The sequence below is a fragment of the Melampsora larici-populina genome (genome assembly GCF_000204055.1).
Source record: "Melampsora larici-populina 98AG31 unplaced genomic scaffold MELLAscaffold_43, whole genome shotgun sequence".
NCBI classification, from domain to species: Eukaryota; Fungi; Basidiomycota; class Pucciniomycetes; order Pucciniales; family Melampsoraceae; genus Melampsora; species Melampsora laricis-populina.
In genome coordinates, this window is record NW_006768807.1 from 268,075 (window position 1) to 285,485 (window position 17,411).

The window sequence follows — 17,411 nt, forward strand, 5'->3', positions numbered from 1 at the left end:
CATGAGTGGAGAGCATGGTTAATGGGTACGGACATACCAGTTGCTGTCTTATCTGACCACGCAAATCTGCGTTATTTTATGACTTCACAAGCTTTGACTCCGAGACAGGCGCGATGGGCGTCGTTTTTAGGAGAGTTTAACTTCGAGATCTTGCATACCCCAGGAAAATCAAACCCGGCTGATCCGGCTTCTAGGAGATCGGATTTCGTGTGTGGGAAAGAAGATTCTTCGAGAGTGATTTTGTTGGGGACAAGGGAGATCAAAGAGGCAGGCATCAGCGCGATCCATGTGAAGAACCCGGGGAGTTTTGATGTTTCCGCTTACATGCCAATTTCTGCACCTTAGAAAGAAAGGATTGTGAATGCTTACCACGCTGATGATTTGATTGCAGGAGTGCATCCCGCGTTCTTATACTTCCTAGAAGGCTTATGGTGGTGGAGGGATCGGGTCTATGTTCCATTTTTCTTGCGTAAAGAAATCTTGAAGGAGATTCACGAATCCTCGACGGGTGGACATTGGGGAAGTATGAAGACACTGGATTTGCTAACCCGCTCCTTTGGTTGGCCAAACCTTCGTCGTGATGTTATAGAATTTCTCAAGGAATGCACCAGCTGTCAACAAGTTAAGGTGGACCATCGAGCCCCACAAGGACAACTAATTCCGCTCCCTATACCAGATCGACCATGGTCAACGATTGGAGTTGATTTTATCGTCAAACTACCACTTTCAAATGAGTTTGATTCAGTCATGGTGGTGGTCGACCATTTTTCCAAAGCCGCGCATTTTATTCCGGCGAAAGAATCTTGGACAGCTGATGATTTAGCAACTGCTTTCGTAGCACAGGTGTTTAGGTTCCACGGATTGCCTGACGTCATCGTTTCGGATCGAGGCACCACTCTGGTTTCCGGGTTCTGGACGAGTGTTTTACGATTGCTGCGTGTATCGCCGGCACCGTCGACGGCCTTTCATCCCCAGACGGACGGGCAAGTCGAACGCCTGAACGCCTTGTTGGAGGATTATTTACGCCACTTTGTTTCTGAAGACCAGGATGATTGGACTCGATGGCTGCCAATGGCGGAATTCTCATATAACAATTCGGCTTCCAGTTCGACAAAGATGTCACCGTTCTTTGCGCTCCAGGGATATCATCCACGTTTTAATTCTCTGACAGGATCATCGGGAAGACCCAACGCTGACAAATTCGTTGAACACATGCAGGATGTTCAGCAACGGATGGCATTGAATCTCGCATGTGCGAAGGAGACCCAGGCACGATACTACAATAAAGATCGGCGGGTGGAGAAGATTTACCAACCTGGCGATTTGGTCTGGCTGTCAAGAAAACATCTCAAGACGAAAAGACCGAATAACAAACTTGATGTGCGAAGATTGGGACCTTTTCGCGTAGTGAAGATGATAGGAAGGAATGCAGCTGAGTTGGACCTACCTTCAGATTTACGCCGTCTTCATCCAGTATTCAATGTTTCTCTCCTGATGCCGTTTGTAGGAAAAGCAGAAGAATTTTCGGTTGCAGAAAGAACTCGCTGGGGGTCACTTCTGATCCAGGAAGATCTACAAGTCAAAACCATCTTGGATTATCGATCAGACTTGCTGGGTATTCACGAATACTTAGTACGCTTTGGAGAGACTTCAATGTTGGACGATCGATGGGTGCCGTTATCTCAACTGCCGCTCAATTTGGACGTTTTTTTGGAAAGGTTTCACCGTCTCAGCCCCGCTTTAGGCCCTGGTCCAAGTCAATATGTTTGGATCGCAAGAGCAAAGCGCCGTGTAGATGAGGAACACCATCAATTACAACAATTACGAACAACTACCTTGGAAAATGGATTTTTAGCGTGATTGCCAACCCCTGTGTGCCTAAACAAGCCATTCAAGATGTGGGTATGTGAAGGCGGTCGCGAATTTTTTGCCACTGACAGGTATAAGCGAGGTCATAATTTGTCATGAACCTTGCACGCTGTAACAATTTGTAACACAACGTCTAGAAGAATAGGGCTAATATTTATAATAGCTAGTTAAGAACATATGACGTATGTATATGATTTGTGAGAAGGAACAAGGAACGCGGATAACGGTTGTTTATTCAATTTTATGTTATTACTTCTCTTATATATACTTTGTTGTTTCTAATACTTTGTTGCTCTTTTCTTCATCGGAATAATCATTTATCTTATTTCTCTCTTCGTTTTTGACATCTCCGCTTTGAGATAGAAAACCGCGTCCCAAGAAGAATTATCGTTAAACAGTACCGAAAGACTTCTCCGTTCTGAGAAGTCTAGTTACCGTACATCCCAGACCTTTACAAAAATGCAACGATTGAAGAGTGGACAGAATGTCATGAAAAGTTATTACACCTCATCAATACGGACCTGAAGGAAGTTGGACAGCTCGTCAGGATATTTGGTGACCTGTTTCACAATCGTGTGGCCACCCTTTGCTTCATGGCATACTCTCATCTTGATAAACAATCGAGAGTCCTGAAGGAGATCCTAGAAGATGGATCAATAATGGAAGGTGCTCACATACCACCCATCATGCGTATTGCCAACATCCTTGATCTTTCATCGGACACAGTAAGTTGGGAGAAATTGAGTAAAGAAGAGATTTTGGAGAAGATTTTCCAATTGATAGAGACTATGAATGGTGTAGTACTCTTACCTGCTGGCCATAAGTCTCAAGTATTTGATCATGCTTGGAATCGTGAATATACAATGTATCGTCTTAGCCAAAAGAAAGATAGGCTTTCAGAACTCTTCTCAGTTCGTATCAAAAACCTTGCAAGCCTTTCTGATAAACATGATCTAAAAATCCCGTTTGAATGGTTGAACATGCTTCCTGACACAGAGGTTGAAGCGAGTTTAGGAGAGGCGCTGATTTGTCTTCACGTCAACTTACACTTTGACTTACTCAAAGAATTGAAGGTTATCTTGAGATCACAGCCAAGGAGGGCTAGCACGAACTCTCGAATCATTGGTACTTGGACTGACAACCTCCCAGAACACCTTCTGATAAAGACTCCAGAGTTCAAAAGATTCTTTGCGCTACGAGACCAGAAAGTCAAAGGTTTAGGTCCTGTATAAAATTTCGAAAAGGTATGTCTTTGTAAAAATTCGGTTTTTGGAGAGCAGGAGTGAATTTATGTTGAAAACTCCAATCGACGAGAAGAGAGTAAAAGAACTTAAAGCTTACATACGTATGAAAGAAGGCTCAGATACTTTAACAAATCTAAGAAGAAGCACAAGAAGATTTAACTATTAGACGAGATTTGAAGATCAAGAACATTGCCCCAATCGAATTTCACTCACACTCAATATCTTATATACTAACCCCCTTGTCCAAAGTACTTCTCTTTTCCCCATCTTTGGGAAGAGAAGTACGTACCTTTTCATCTTTCTCTCGATGCGTGTTTTCAACTAATTAACATATGTACCGGATACGTTTCTATTTGAATTTCTCTATCGTTTGTCACAGAAGTCTTGTCTCTGTCGCTAGTCCAAAGATCAGTTATCAAACTTGAGATAACTTACACTAACATATCTGACTCGATATTCTGAACCTGCTAATAGGTCAGAAGACCTTTATCAGATCCTTGTTGGTTGTGCAGCGTGCTTATCAAAGCCATCGTGCTTTTTACCAGTTCCCTTATCCCTTACCCGTGATTCAAGACACTCAGACATTCATAATTTACTTTCTCTGCGTGCAGATCAGCTTCACATTTTGCAGCTGGATAGTCTCCCGTCTGGTATTCCGCTGTTGTATCATGAGTTCACCGTGTCTTGCACACTTGATATAGTATGTTCTACATACTTGATGGAGTTCAAATAACGAGGCAAGTGGGTGGTAATTAACTGTGATAACCTAAGTGATTTTTACGGGAAATTCACCAAAGACTTCACCAAAGATTGTATGAGTTAGTCACTATGCATGATTGGGAGCATACAAATACACGCTGAAGGATACCCAAGAAAGCCTTATCTTCTATCCTTTTAGTCAGTGCTAATCAGTAGTGAAGCGTTGTATGGTATGACATCTGGAGGCATTTTATAAGGACAAATTGTGATATGATAAGGAGAAAACCATTCGACTAAATGTTTCTAATGAAGGCGGTTCTCTGCTGCGTTAGTATTGTTGGATTTGCTCTTCTATTCTTAGCTACTCAATTTGATTATGAGGAGGTAGATGAAATATACACGCTGATATGTTCCCATTGTAACTTTTCCTTGACTTCTTATTTCGTTTGGTGTGTTCCTGTTTTTACGATGTCTCTGGATTCTCTGGCAAGACAGGGCACAACAGGGTGAAAGGCATAGGCGGAACGCCATCACATGTAAACGCAACAGCTGGAAAATTGTGAGATTTAGATTTTTGCCACCTGGGTGCGATGAGCGAGAAACAAATATTGATCTCATAATACTGGAACAGCCTGATAAGAGAAGCAAGAAGCACAGAATTGGAAATGAGAATACTGAGAAACGAGAAACACCGGATGAACGTAACCCAAGGTTCAAACGGTGATGGGTATCGAATGAGTGGTGACGATATGTCTGCTTTATGAGCCGCATCTGCATTCGTTCTTGATAGCGCAAGTCGAGATCTCTGGGGGATGGGAATGCCCTGCTTCTATACATCGATCTGAATGTTGATCGCATACATACTCTGGATCAATGATGTCGGGAGTTACTCGTCTGGAATCTCCGATATTGACCAGAACCCTTCTGTTAGGCCTAGTTATGTGACTAGCTTCAGGTTTTGACGAGAGAAGATTGAGGAATTGAAAATAATCATTCATTGTGCATACCATCCTAAATAGGTCTCTTGATTAAATATGCTGCTAGAGGATCGGAAGACAAGGCAATGGTATGAGATCTGCTGTTAGATTGGATTTGATAGCTATTGAAAACCCTTTCGGAGACTCACATTGCACGCCCACAAGTGTCCTTTTTGACTCCGCCTCCTGGGGTGTGATTAGTCACTCTTCGATGTGATCCCGAACATTCGATAAAATCACATTTCCCATGGGCTTTACTACACTCAGCATTTTTACATCTATCAAGGTTCAAATTCCCACACGATTGCTCACTGACCGGCAGACCTCGCGATAGTTTCATCTGACCTGTCCATGGCGACCTAGGAAACGAATTTTATACTTGACGAATTCTCTTTGATGGTGGAGTGTATTTCAATTTACTCTGTTGTACTAAACTTGATGTTCTCGCTCTCGCGTTAATAGGGTGACCTGGTTTCCAGTTCTTGATATATAGAAGCTCACTTGAGTCAAAATCATCGAATGGCAAATGAGGGCTGTTAAAAAACTCGCGACGCAAAGCCTCATCATACCATATGATATGGTACCATTCACCCCATGAGTCATACATGATTTTCAATTCCTTGAGGTGTTGAAAATATTTCTTGAGGGAATCATGACTACTAGTACAGGGAATGTCTAATTGCAAAGCTTCACGGTAAGCGGAGGCGACTCTTCTCCATTCAATTGAATATGCAATGTTGATTTTTTTGCTGATATTCTTCAATATCAACTTTGATTCTTTAATTTCGGGATCACATTGAAGCACATGTGTATCGTCAGAATATTCAGTTGATGTGATTTCATATAAGCTCTTCTCTGTCAATGAATTTGTATTGAGGTAATTCTTTAATGAAAGATATCGGAAAATCCTTAGGTCTCTGAGAACTTCGCTCGAATTGTCTGACCATCTTAAAAACCCTCCTCTCGGTATTCGTGAACGGTTTCGTTGATCGCTTTCCTAACATGAGAAACTTTTCTGGAACTTGAAGCTTTTGTCTTCTGAAATCTTGATGGAGATATAGAACCGGAGGAGTGTGAGGAAGTTGAGTCGATTTGAGTGGTGTTCAACATCATATCTCCTACGGCTTCTTCTTGATCTTTTCTCCTCCTCCTTTCATTATACAATTGTGGTCACGCCGGTACCTCCAATTGCTCAATTACCACTCGTCGATTTTCCTCAGTGTCCGTTCGACTGGCTCTGGCATAATCCACGGAAGAGTTCCATGCATTGAAGCCTCTGGCAGAGGCGGGTTTCCACCCATCGGGTATGAAGGTCTACCATCGATCATATCATTTTCGATTGCATCCTGAGCCAGAACTGAGTAGTAGTACTGAAACCATGGATCTTGATATGGAATGATCATTTGACGAAGTTGATAAATTGAGTATCTTAGGCATCTTTCACCCCGAACATACATCTTAAACAACTCATTAACCCTGTCCGAGATAATTTGATTACGGAAAAGTTGATTCTGATTATCCATGTGACGAAATGAAGTTCTGAACGCAATATCAGGAATTTTGAATCGTTTTAAAATCTTGATTTGTGACAATAGTCAAGTAAACAAATTGAGGGAAATAATTGGTCGTTAACTTTGAAACTCTGCACGATTTTCTTTCTGACAAAGTTGACCACTTACTCTGAATAACCTTGAATTCGCCCATCCACCGGGTTGGTTCAATTATCCACCCGTTTATTATATTATTTCATCTCATTCGCGAAATTTCTATCGAACCTGTTGATCCCTTCGAATAATGTGAATGAAACCAACAAAGAAATTACCGAGCAGTGGCACCTTCTGTGATTCAAATGAGGTTTTCCGTCGATTTCCACGCATATATTCTACCATTACCAACCCACAAATCTCATGAAAAGGCATAGAATACGATCAAAGTTGTGTTATTCCTTATGAACAGCAGCAACGAGATATGATCAAGACGACCATGGCGCTGCAACTGCCAATCAAGATGTATCAGATTCCAGAATTCGACGTGTCCCAGGCGATTTGACTAACTGCACTCGAACTGTTGAATCCGGGCATCCTTGTTGACTATGAGAGTGTCGACTGGAAAATGGTGAACACCTCTACTTGCAATCGACTTTGCTTGTATCGCACATCCATATGTAGGAGTCACTACTGATTGTTAATTTGACAAACTCGGTCCTGCTGTGACTTTGCTAAATTTACTCGCTATTCTCATGTTAATTTGAATGGCGAGATGAACTAGAGTGAGAGATCTAATATGTAAGAAAAGTAGAAAACACACAATTGCTTAGCTTTTTTTGAAACTTCTTTTGATACAAAACTGAGAGTTTCTGCACTATCAGATAATTTATAAAGAAACAGCTTATTCAGTTAGGAGGTTTACAAAGTGTATTACGAAAAATAATTTCAAGTTCCCAAGCATCACTCCAATAAAACTTTTGACATTTAATTAATCTATCACCGTCTTCTGTCACCTTCTTTGCTAATCCCATGTTTCGTCTTATCAATGCACAATCCATACTACAGAAACACCAGCAAAATTATCAAAAAAAGAGACACACAAGATGGTTTGAATGATAAGAGTTGAAAGGTAGAGAAAAACTTACGATTTGAATTGAGTGATTGGACAAAAATCGTTTGAACCATCACCAACATAAACAATTCGATCAAAATGAATTGTAGAAGAATTTAAAAAGTTTTTTAATTCTTCACCTAATCCGAAACCGATCAAAAAAAACCAAAAAGATTAAAACCTTCCAACTTATGGTCTTATGAGTTTTTTTGAAATCAGAGAGACTAACCTTTACACATATTAGGACTACAACCATGTATACAAGAATGTTGAATTGGAAAATCATAAGGAATTCTTCTATTCAAAACTAACATTCCATCTTGATTAAATTGAGCAGGATTAGTAATGATTTGTTTGAAAATCTTAAGATCTACTTTATGATGATTTAAAACGATTTCAATAAATTCACTATTCGAATTTGATAAGATTAAAAAACTAGTCTCTATTTTACTTTGATCTTTATGTAAGGTTTCTATTGCACGTTTCATGGCTGGATGCTATTCAAGAAAAGGAAAACTGTATAAATAAGTGATTTTTCTTTTTGGAGATTTTGATAAAAAATTGAACTAACCAAGGGTAAGGTTGAAAAAGCTTTGATGATCTGATCTTTTCCTACTCCACTCTGATGAAGTAATCTCAAACATTCTGCTCTGATCCATAATAAAAGAATTGAATGTTTGTTCTCAGCTGATCCACATAAGAGTACATGAATACATTTTGAAGTTTTCCTACACATTATCAGTCCATTGAACTGTGTCTTTTTGTAATTCAAGTCTCATCCTTAGATCCGGATCAAGGACTTCAAAAAGGTACCGATCCGTATCTTGGTCTGATAAGAACAATTTTTTAAAAGGTTAGAGACTCTTGTTAGAGGGATCGAAGTCTTTGAACATACCGACAAGCGACCTGAGGGAAACAAAATATCTCAATTGACAAGTCAGTACATGATGAATTGAAAAGGTTTTCTTGAAGTGAGAAGACTTACCAATCGAAATCGAATACAACCAACTGAGTCGGTTTTCTTGGTTCTGCCATGATTCCAAAGGTGTTCGGCTTATCTGATGGTTCGATGGGTTGGTGGTGATATGTATGCGTCTTGGATGGTGGCAGATCTTGGCGGATGGAAGTCACGCTCTTTTGAATTTGAGTGGCAAATCACGTGACTTTACTCAGAAACGAATATGTATGTATGTACCAGTCCAGAGTGCACGCCGCCAAATGCCAAGCACTCCAAAAGATGCGCATCACACCGCGGGAATGAATTAGTTCAAAACCCGATTGAGGAAAGTTGCGGTGTCCGAGTCCGCAACTTCCTTCAATTGTGAATTTCGTTCGCAATACGTTCACAATGGGTTCACAGGTCCCCTCGAGATGCCCTGTCTATTTGCTGTGTGTGTAAACATGTATACATAGCCAATACTCCCATTCACAGTATCAACTATCATTGATCTCATTCATATCTTTGGCTCCAGGCTCACTGTCAGAGCTGGCAGGATGGTTGCATGACAGCAATTCCAGGTGAGCTGTTGCTCTGTGTGTTATGTTGTGTATGGTATCGCTCGAGGGGAACCTGTGAACCCATTGTGAACGTATTGCGAACAAAATTCACGATTGAAGGAAGTTGCGGACTCGGACACCGCAACTTTCCTCAATCGGGTTTTGAACTAAATTATTCCCGCGGTGTCATCTAGGGCTATCCAACTAGCCTGGTCTCAGCTCTGCTACTCGACTCATTGCGGCATAAACCACACAGGCATAAAAAAAATTCAACTCTCTCGTGGATTGGTGTTTCATTAATCAAGTGGGATATGGCACGGAGGGTGTCACAGGCGCCTTTCTCCAATCAGGCAGGCTAGAAGGATATGCTAATAACACATCCCCTCCCGTCTCTCACCAACCACAGGTTGGCGCTGAGGGTTGGGTACTCTTTTGAGTACTCAAGGCTCACTAATTTGGGCAAGTTGGGTTTTATGTGATAGTATTTATATCAAATATAAAGTAATAAAGTAATTACAAAAAGAATTATAAAAAGAAATAAGGAAGAGGAAAGGAACTGGTCTGAAAGGATAAATCCTGATAGACTACAGTTAGGTGACTCCTTAAAAGAAGGTTTAGATTATTATACTAATATAAGATTATAAATGGTAAAGGGTGGATCCTAGCCCTTCCAACAATCTTCAAAGTAACTGATTAAAGAGTGGGTTAAAGCTCACTAGACTAGTTGTTCTATGGTCACCAACCATGGGTTTTTGTATGGTCACCAACCTATTTGTTTCTACTTAGGGGAAGTAGAGGATCCAGAGTTGGATGAAGAATGTACTACTTAATTTTAGTCAGGAAACTTTTTAAAGTAGGATCCCACTATTTTCCGCCCTTGGTTTGGTATCCGGAGCCCCCTCGCGGTACCGGACCCAGGGCGACAACCAATGTGCAGCCCCTTTTGAAAATTGAGGCTCCTTCAGGGGGCGCTCTTTGCCTCACTTTTTTTAGGCCTAAGGGGCTCGGTAAGAGGGATCTCTCAAGTTCAGTTTGGCAGGCAAATGTCACTTTATTCACGCTATCTAAATGGGTTGGTTAGGTATGGCGCATAAATGACATATCATAGCATAATTTGACCACGTCACATAGAGCATACAAGGCATAGAGGGCATACATGTAATACAAGTAGGATCCTACAAGTAAATGAGACAACAACCAATTCATGGTTTTGAGAAAAAGCACACAACACAAAAGACAAAATGAACATGAGAAGAGGAAAAAAAGAATTCAAAACACACTAAGTGGTTTGATTTGCCCACCAACCTGTAAGAACTCGGAGTGAGAGATGGAATGCAAGGGCGCTAAAGGGACCTCTACGATGGTATTTGGATTGTGACGTGAGGATGCACAGGCCATCCTTGAGCAAGCATCTAAGTAAGTGCACAACACAGTACAAGCATAAAGTAAGTAGCCTTGTACATGGCTCATAACACCACTCCCCCCTTTATGTCTCAACCCCCTCTTGATGGGTTAGCATCTTTCCACAGGTTGGCATTAAAAAACCCAGTGGGAAAAAGCCTCACCCTCATGACTTTCTCCGTACCCTGCGGTATCTTCTTTCAGCTTGAGGATACTTGTTGTTAAATTCTATCATCAATTCTTGAGCATTATTCATTAGTTCTTCTGGTTCCCATGAATCATGATCCAGGCTATACCCTTTCCAACTAATTAAGTACTCCACTTTCCCTCTCTTGCTTCGTTTGTCTAATATTTCTTCAATTTCATATTCAGTTTCATTTTGAATTGTTATTGGCGGAGGCGGTTCATGCACTTGATCCTTAATTTTGCTTTTCTCGAATTCTCTGAGTAAATTTATGTAACAAACAGGGTGAATCTGGCTCATTGACTTTGGTAAATGCAATTTGTAAGCATTTGTCAATACACATTTTAAAATAGGAAAGGGACCCATCCATCTGTGTGAGAACTTAGCTGTGGGTCGTGTGGTTGATAAGTTCTTATTATTCAACCACACTTTGCTTCCAACCTTCCAATTTGGTGTTTCTTGAACTTTCTTGTCATGTTGCTCCTTCATTGCTTCTTGAGTTAATTGCATTGAGTCCTTTAATTCTTTCTGAACTTTGTTTAAGTGCACTAAGCTTTTCTCGACTGAAGGTAAGCATTGGTCGCCAGTGGGCACATTGGTGAAGCTGACGTTAAAACCGTAGTTTGCTTTGAAAGGTGACATTCCAATAGCTACATGATCATTGTTATTGTAAGAGAATTCAGCCATGGGGAGAAGAGAACACCAATTGTCCTGTTTGCATGACGTGAAATGACAGATATATTTCTCAACTGCTTTATTAGTGATCTCAGACTGTCCATCAGTTTGTGGATGGTATGCCGTCAAGGATTGAGTAATTATGCCTAGTCTTTGATTCATGTCTTTTGTGAGTTTGGAGATGAAGACATTACCTCTATCTGATGTAATTGACTTCGGTGTTCCATGCAATTTCCAGATATTCTTAATCATCAATTCAGCGAGTTCATCCGACGTCATTGTTTTCCTACAGGGTACAAAGTGTGCCATCTTTGTTAGACGGTCAACCACTGTCAGGATCCTGTCGTTACCTTCGGATTCGGGAAGATCTGTTATTAAATCGTAACAGATGTCAGTCCACGGTCCGCTGGGAATTGGGAGAGGATTAAGACTACCAAATGGCTTTGTTGTCCTTGACTTGACGCGTTGACAAGATTGGCATCCGTTGACATATTGACTTACAAAGGACTTCATTGATTTCCAATGGTAGCCACGCTTAACTAAGGCCAAAGTTCTCATTCTTCCCGCATGACCAGCTAGTTGACTGTCATGACGTGATCGCAATATCTGAATTTTTAGATTGTTATCATCAGGTACTACTATCCTGTCTTTCAGATAAAGAATACCGTTGATGCTTGAGTAATCTTTCATGAATTTTGATGTCCACCCTTCGCCACGCAGCTGTAGTACTTCAAGTATTTTGGGATCTAATTTTGACTTGACCTTAACTTCCTCCAATATGCGTTCATCATTCCATATTAGGTTGCCTTCATCATCCATCCTTTCTTCATTTAAATCCATTTCACTAATTTGCAAATTCGGATTTAAATCTTCTTCCATTACCCATGAACTAAAGAGGTCTAATTCATCAATAAAGGCGTTGGCTGGTAAATTCTGTGGTTTCAGTAGTTGTCCAAAGGTGAACTTCTCACCCTCCTTTGGCATTAAGTCTGGTCTTCGCAATAATGTGTCCGGTTTTGTGGACTGTCTACCCGCTCTGAATCTAATCTCAAAATCAAAACTACCCAAGACTTCTGCCCATCGTGCTTGTTGCCTGGTTAATTCTTTGGTTGTCATTAAGGACTGTAAATTTTTATGATCTGAGTATACTATCACATTGAGTATATTGGGATTGCCTTTGAGATATTGTCTCCATTCCTTAAAAGAAATTACTACCACCATTAATTCTTTATCAAAGATTTCATAGTTTCTCTCTGCCTGAATTAAACAATGTGAAAGGAATGCTACTGGGTGTAATTCCCCGTCATTATCCAAGATTTGAGATAGAACTACACCCAATGCGTAATCTGAACAATCACATTCAAGTACAAAAGGTTTAAACGGGTCTGCTATTTTAAGAATCGGGGCCGTTGTAAATGCTTTCTTGAGGTCCTCAAATGCCGTCTGTCTAGCGTCAGTCCAACTGAAAGGAGTGTCCTTTTGAGATAATTCATGCAATGGGCGTGCAATCTTTGAAAAGTGGCCTATAAAGCGTTGGTAGAAATTTGCAAAGCCGATGAAAGTTTGTACTTCAGATAAATTTCAAGGTGTCTGCCATTCAGTGACTGCTTTAACCTTGGTTTTGTCCATTTTAATTTGATTTTTAGATATGATTAACCCCAGGTAAGATATCTCTTTCTGTGAGAATTTGCATTTTTCCGGCTTTACCCATACATTTTGCTTTCTTAAGATCTCTAAAACTTCTTTCACTACAGCTTTATGATCAACTCCTGGTTGAGTATAAATGAGAATATTGTCTTGATATGCAGCAACATCTCTTCCAATATGAGCCTTGAGTATATCCTGAATAAGATACTGAAAGAAACCGGGAGCTCCAGTTGGTCCAAATGGCATAGTCATGGGTTCAAATTGACCTCTTTTGCATATGAAGGCAAGTTTTGCCTCATCACCTTCTCTAACCCTTAAATTGTTGTAGCCATTCCTCATGTCAAGACTGGTGTATTCATCAGCGTCCAAGAGACTGTCAACTAGCTCCATGGTTGATGGCAAGGGATATTTGTTCTTGACCGTTACCGCATTGAGTTTCGATAATCAAAGCATGGCCGTAAACTTCTGTCCTTCTTACCCGTAAACAATACAGGAGCAGCCCATGGGAAGGTCGTCCTTTGTATAGTTCCGTTTGCTAGTCCTTTATCTAACGTTTCGTCCAGGACCGCACTTTCTTTGGGTGATAATGGAATTACTCTGCCTGCCTGAGGTGTTGCATTCGGGAGAAGATCAACTCTAAAATCATACGGTTGGTGCGGGGGTAGGACGTTGGATTTGCTTTTCTCAAACATATCAACAACGCTGCCACAGTTGCTATACTGGTATAGTATCGGCAATACCCAGTAAAGTATTGAATTCACAATACTGATCTTGCGACACTTCAGTAACAACACCACCGGCGCTCCACACAAAAAAGCGGTAGCGGGGCGGCAGCGGAGCGGCCTCGACCCGCGCTTTCCTCCTAGCCTTATAGCGGGGGTTGCGCTTAGCTATAGCTATCTGGGACCCCCTGTGTCACATAGCGGTTTGCCTATGCGCACTGTATAGCGGTATTTCGCTGTGCCCAGAGGCGCCATAGGGCCGCATAGCGAATAAGCGCCTCATAGTGATCCAGCGCCTCATAGTGCCTATAGCGCCTCATAGAAGGTTCTTTCAAAGATCCTTCCGATCGGAAACCTCCCCGGACCACCCTTCTTCAATAGGAAATCCACCTCACCACCTCAATTCCACCTCAACCACACAATCACCATCACAAACCGCCTCAGCCTTCCAATTCGACCTCAACCCTCGAGCACAAAGCAACAATCAGAACACCCCCACACCCAAGTACCCTCAGACATCATGCTGTTGTTTCCCGGCCGATTGGACCTTCGGCTTTGTTAATAAAAGGTCCTAAAGGTGAGTGTCTCTTATTTCCCTTTTTTGATCATTCATCGATCTACTGTTTGATCGCTGAAGCTTTCTTTTTTGATTTTAATCCCACCCTTACTTTTCTGAATTTTTTAGATATCTTCTATCAACCTTTAGATTATCACTTAATCATGCCTTCATCTGTCAACAAAAACAACACTCAAACTAGTCGAAAATAAATTTGTCTGGTAAATTTGCAGAGGCTATAGCTTATGTCCGAGCTTATGAAGCTTCTAATACCAAAGCTAAGAAGTCCAAGTAGTTTTTTTCTATATATCTTTCTATCTATTTCTTCTCAATTATCCTATCTAAACAAATGACTCAAAAATTCAAAAAAAATGATCGTGTCCTTTTGTTCTCTTTCTATCTTTTTCTTTTGATGTGCGTTTTGTGCCCGTTCTTTTTCTTTTTATCTTTTCTTTGATTGATCGATCTCTCTTGATGAGACCAGCCTTTTCTTTATTGTTTAGTTTCCTACTTTCTTCTTACTCTAGACGAGTCTTGTTATTTTTCTTTCAAACAATTGTGCGCGTTTTTCATTCCTTGTCCGTTCTCAACACTTAAACTATCCCCACTCCTTTGCCTTCAATGATAAAGTAATTGTCGGCCTAATTTTTTTTTTTCGCGCTTTTTGCCGCTATCCCGACCAAATTTTGACCATAGCAAAGCGGAGCGGAGCAAGAAGTCGCACCGCTCTAAAGTGCCATAGCGGCTCCAAATCTATAGCGGAGCGGTTTCGCACTAATCCATAGCGCCAAATCTCTCCGCCCTTGAAAATCTCATTTATAGCGGAGCGGAGCGAAGCGCGGTGGTGTTGTCAGTAAAGTATCACCAATCCAATACTGATACCAGATACGGTATTGAAAACCACAATACTATTGGCGGCCATCTCAAGTAAAGTATCTTGAAGAAATACTGTTACTATACTTGATACTGTATTGGTATCTGCGCCACGATACCGATACTGTACTCGGTATCTAAGCCTAAATGGGCGGAATCATTGACTGATACTTCTCCAGCAACTACTGGGTATAGTATTGGTTTTCTGATACTTTACTCGATACAGTATCAAAATTGACGATACCATCCCAAGGACCTGCAAGTAAAGTGTTGGTCAGACTGATACTAAGTAAAGCAGTTACTATACTGCAAAAAAGTTACTATACTGTTACTATACTACAAATAGTAACATAACTGTGGCAGCGTTGATATCAAGGTAGTCGTGGTAGCATGTTGCAAATAGGTCAGCAGCTGACTGTTTGGGTTTTCCTTGGGCTTGATCAGCGGTGAGTTGAGCGGATACGTTCCAGGAAGCTTTCAACGTGTTCAATTGTGGATGAACGTTGGTTGACAATTTTAGAAAATTAGAGTACAGCTTCATCTTTGGTGATCAAATTGCTGGTCTGGAGATAGTTCCTGTTGGTTTCTGTAGAAGGTATGCCTGCTTTTTCAGTTGTTCTTGGGATACATTTTCTGATTCATTAACAGACTCACTCTGCGGCGGTTTTAATGAGTCATTGCTGATCTCAACCCCCATGTCACGTTTCCTGGCTTTCCTCTCCAGTTCCTCTTTTGGGTCTATTGAGGTGTTTTTCGGATTGGACAAGGGTGCACATGTGACATCTGCAGATGAATGGAATTCTTTGTTGTTCTCTTCATTTGTCGGCATCTGTTTCTCAAGTTCTAAATGGTGTTTAAGCTTGCAAAGAGTTTCTTTGACTAGTTGTTTAGAATCCGAGAGATACTCACATTGCGGGTGTTTTAACGAGTCATTACTGAACTCAACCCCCATGTCACTGTGCCTAGCGTGCCTATCAGGCTCCACGTCAGGGTCCATTAAGGCTATTTGCGGCTTTGACATTACAATGTGATTAGTCTTCTTCTTGAGTTCACTTTCTTTCCAATTGAGTGAATTATGATTTCTTTTAATCCACGGCATTCCAAGAATTATGTTGTACTAGTTGCGTAGTTGAGTGTTTATGAAAGTGGTTGGTGTGGTGAGAAAGATCTTTACTTAAGCAAAAAATTTAAAAATTATGTGAAAATTCGTAGTTTTGGTCAAAGGCAAATTTATTATTGAAGTTATTAGTCATCAAGTTCATCAAAGTTGATTTATAATCTGCATTTAATTATCTTTTAAATCATATATTTACATAAGTAATTGATAAGAACATTCAAGAGTAAAGAAAAATTCGAAAAGATCAATAAAAATAGTATAAGAGTGAAAATCAAATTAAAGGAATTAGTAAGAAGGGATTTGAGGAAGAAGAACATTTAGTTTGGATCTTAAAGAATGGAAACTGTTATGAAAAGAATGAAAGAAGAAGAACAATATCAAGAAAGTTGAAGGAAATTTCGAAAATATGGGTATGAAAGGCTGGAAAATGGTTTTTAGGTTATTATTATAAGAGTTATTGGTTCAGGAAGGTTTTATTATGAAAGAGAAGGATAACATTAGTCAGAAACAACTTTGATCACGAGGATTGATAAGGGAGGTGTGAAATCATTCAAGAAAAGGGGTATTTCGAAAAAGGGTACTATGGTATTAATTCCTGTGTAGTGATGTCATTGATGGATTGATTGCGCCAAGGGTTTTTCAGAATGATTTTAGTGCTGTGTAATTGATTGGAGTGCCGTGGAATGATCTTTTGATAGAAGGACAATCATTATTAGACGTGAAAATAGTCAAAATTCATCAAAAATGGAGGTTTACAGTTAATTACATATGTTAAAACTTGTCAGAATTGGGTGTGTGATAGCTCATTCAACGCAGAATTAATCATTTCATAATGTACAACCTTCAAATCATTAGTAACGGAGGAGTAGTGAAAAAGCTATAAGGCAACAAAGAAACTGGAGTGAATTTCGAATTTGGTGATTACATATGACATTCACATGACAAAACTTTATTTTCTCAATCTTTACAACTCAATAACTTATTCATCGCACATCAGAAATAGGTCATATGGGGGTGATAAATGATCAGTATCACGGGGGCTATCAAATGAGCCATAGTAATCAAAAATTGAACAACTTTACAAAAAATTCGTAATTCCAAAAATGGATTTCAGCTATGAATATTAGGAAAAAATCACCTGTATTCATCATAAGAAGATCTGTTCATCATTTATTGAAATCAATTGATCAAATTCACGCCTTGAATCATTACAAACAATAATATTTATGACATCATATGGTTACATTGGAGGATTTTCTGTTGATTTTGACGGTTTTTGAGGGTTTTTGGAGGCTGTTGACCATTGTTGAAGGTTGTTAGAGGGTCATATACTATTGTTAGGGATTTTACGT

The 17,411-nt window shown here is 40.2% G+C and overlaps 4 protein-coding genes across 4 annotated transcripts; 1 reads left to right on the plus strand and 3 right to left on the minus strand.

Annotated features, from left to right (window-relative positions):
- Window positions 1–2,462: 2,462 nt before the first annotated feature.
- On the plus strand, window positions 2,463–3,101 carry MELLADRAFT_110297 (uncharacterized protein; the record flags this gene model as incomplete). Its single annotated transcript, XM_007414387.1, has 1 exon — window positions 2,463–3,101. One exon carries the CDS (start codon window positions 2,463–2,465, stop codon window positions 3,099–3,101), a length of 639 nt encoding a protein of 212 aa, XP_007414449.1.
- Window positions 3,102–4,275: 1,174 nt separating this feature from the next.
- Window positions 4,276–5,142, minus strand: MELLADRAFT_110298 (uncharacterized protein; the record flags this gene model as incomplete). The annotated part of the gene is made up of 3 exons (XM_007414479.1): window positions 4,276–4,444; window positions 4,939–5,067; window positions 5,102–5,142. The coding sequence occupies 3 exons, from the start codon at window positions 5,140–5,142 to the stop codon at window positions 4,276–4,278; spliced, it is 339 nt and encodes a 112-aa protein (XP_007414541.1).
- A 20-nt stretch (window positions 5,143–5,162) lies between these two features.
- MELLADRAFT_66467 (uncharacterized protein) lies at window positions 5,163–6,246 on the minus strand (the record flags this gene model as incomplete). Its single annotated transcript, XM_007414478.1, has 3 exons — window positions 5,163–5,644; window positions 5,746–5,939; window positions 5,990–6,246. 3 exons carry the CDS (start codon window positions 6,244–6,246, stop codon window positions 5,163–5,165), a joined length of 933 nt encoding a protein of 310 aa, XP_007414540.1.
- A 935-nt stretch (window positions 6,247–7,181) lies between these two features.
- Window positions 7,182–8,422, minus strand: MELLADRAFT_110299 (uncharacterized protein; the record flags this gene model as incomplete). Its single annotated transcript, XM_007414477.1, has 7 exons — window positions 7,182–7,335; window positions 7,422–7,527; window positions 7,617–7,884; window positions 7,959–8,037; window positions 8,120–8,216; window positions 8,283–8,293; window positions 8,373–8,422. The coding sequence occupies 7 exons, from the start codon at window positions 8,420–8,422 to the stop codon at window positions 7,182–7,184; spliced, it is 765 nt and encodes a 254-aa protein (XP_007414539.1).
- Between the last annotated feature and the right edge of the window lie 8,989 nt (window positions 8,423–17,411).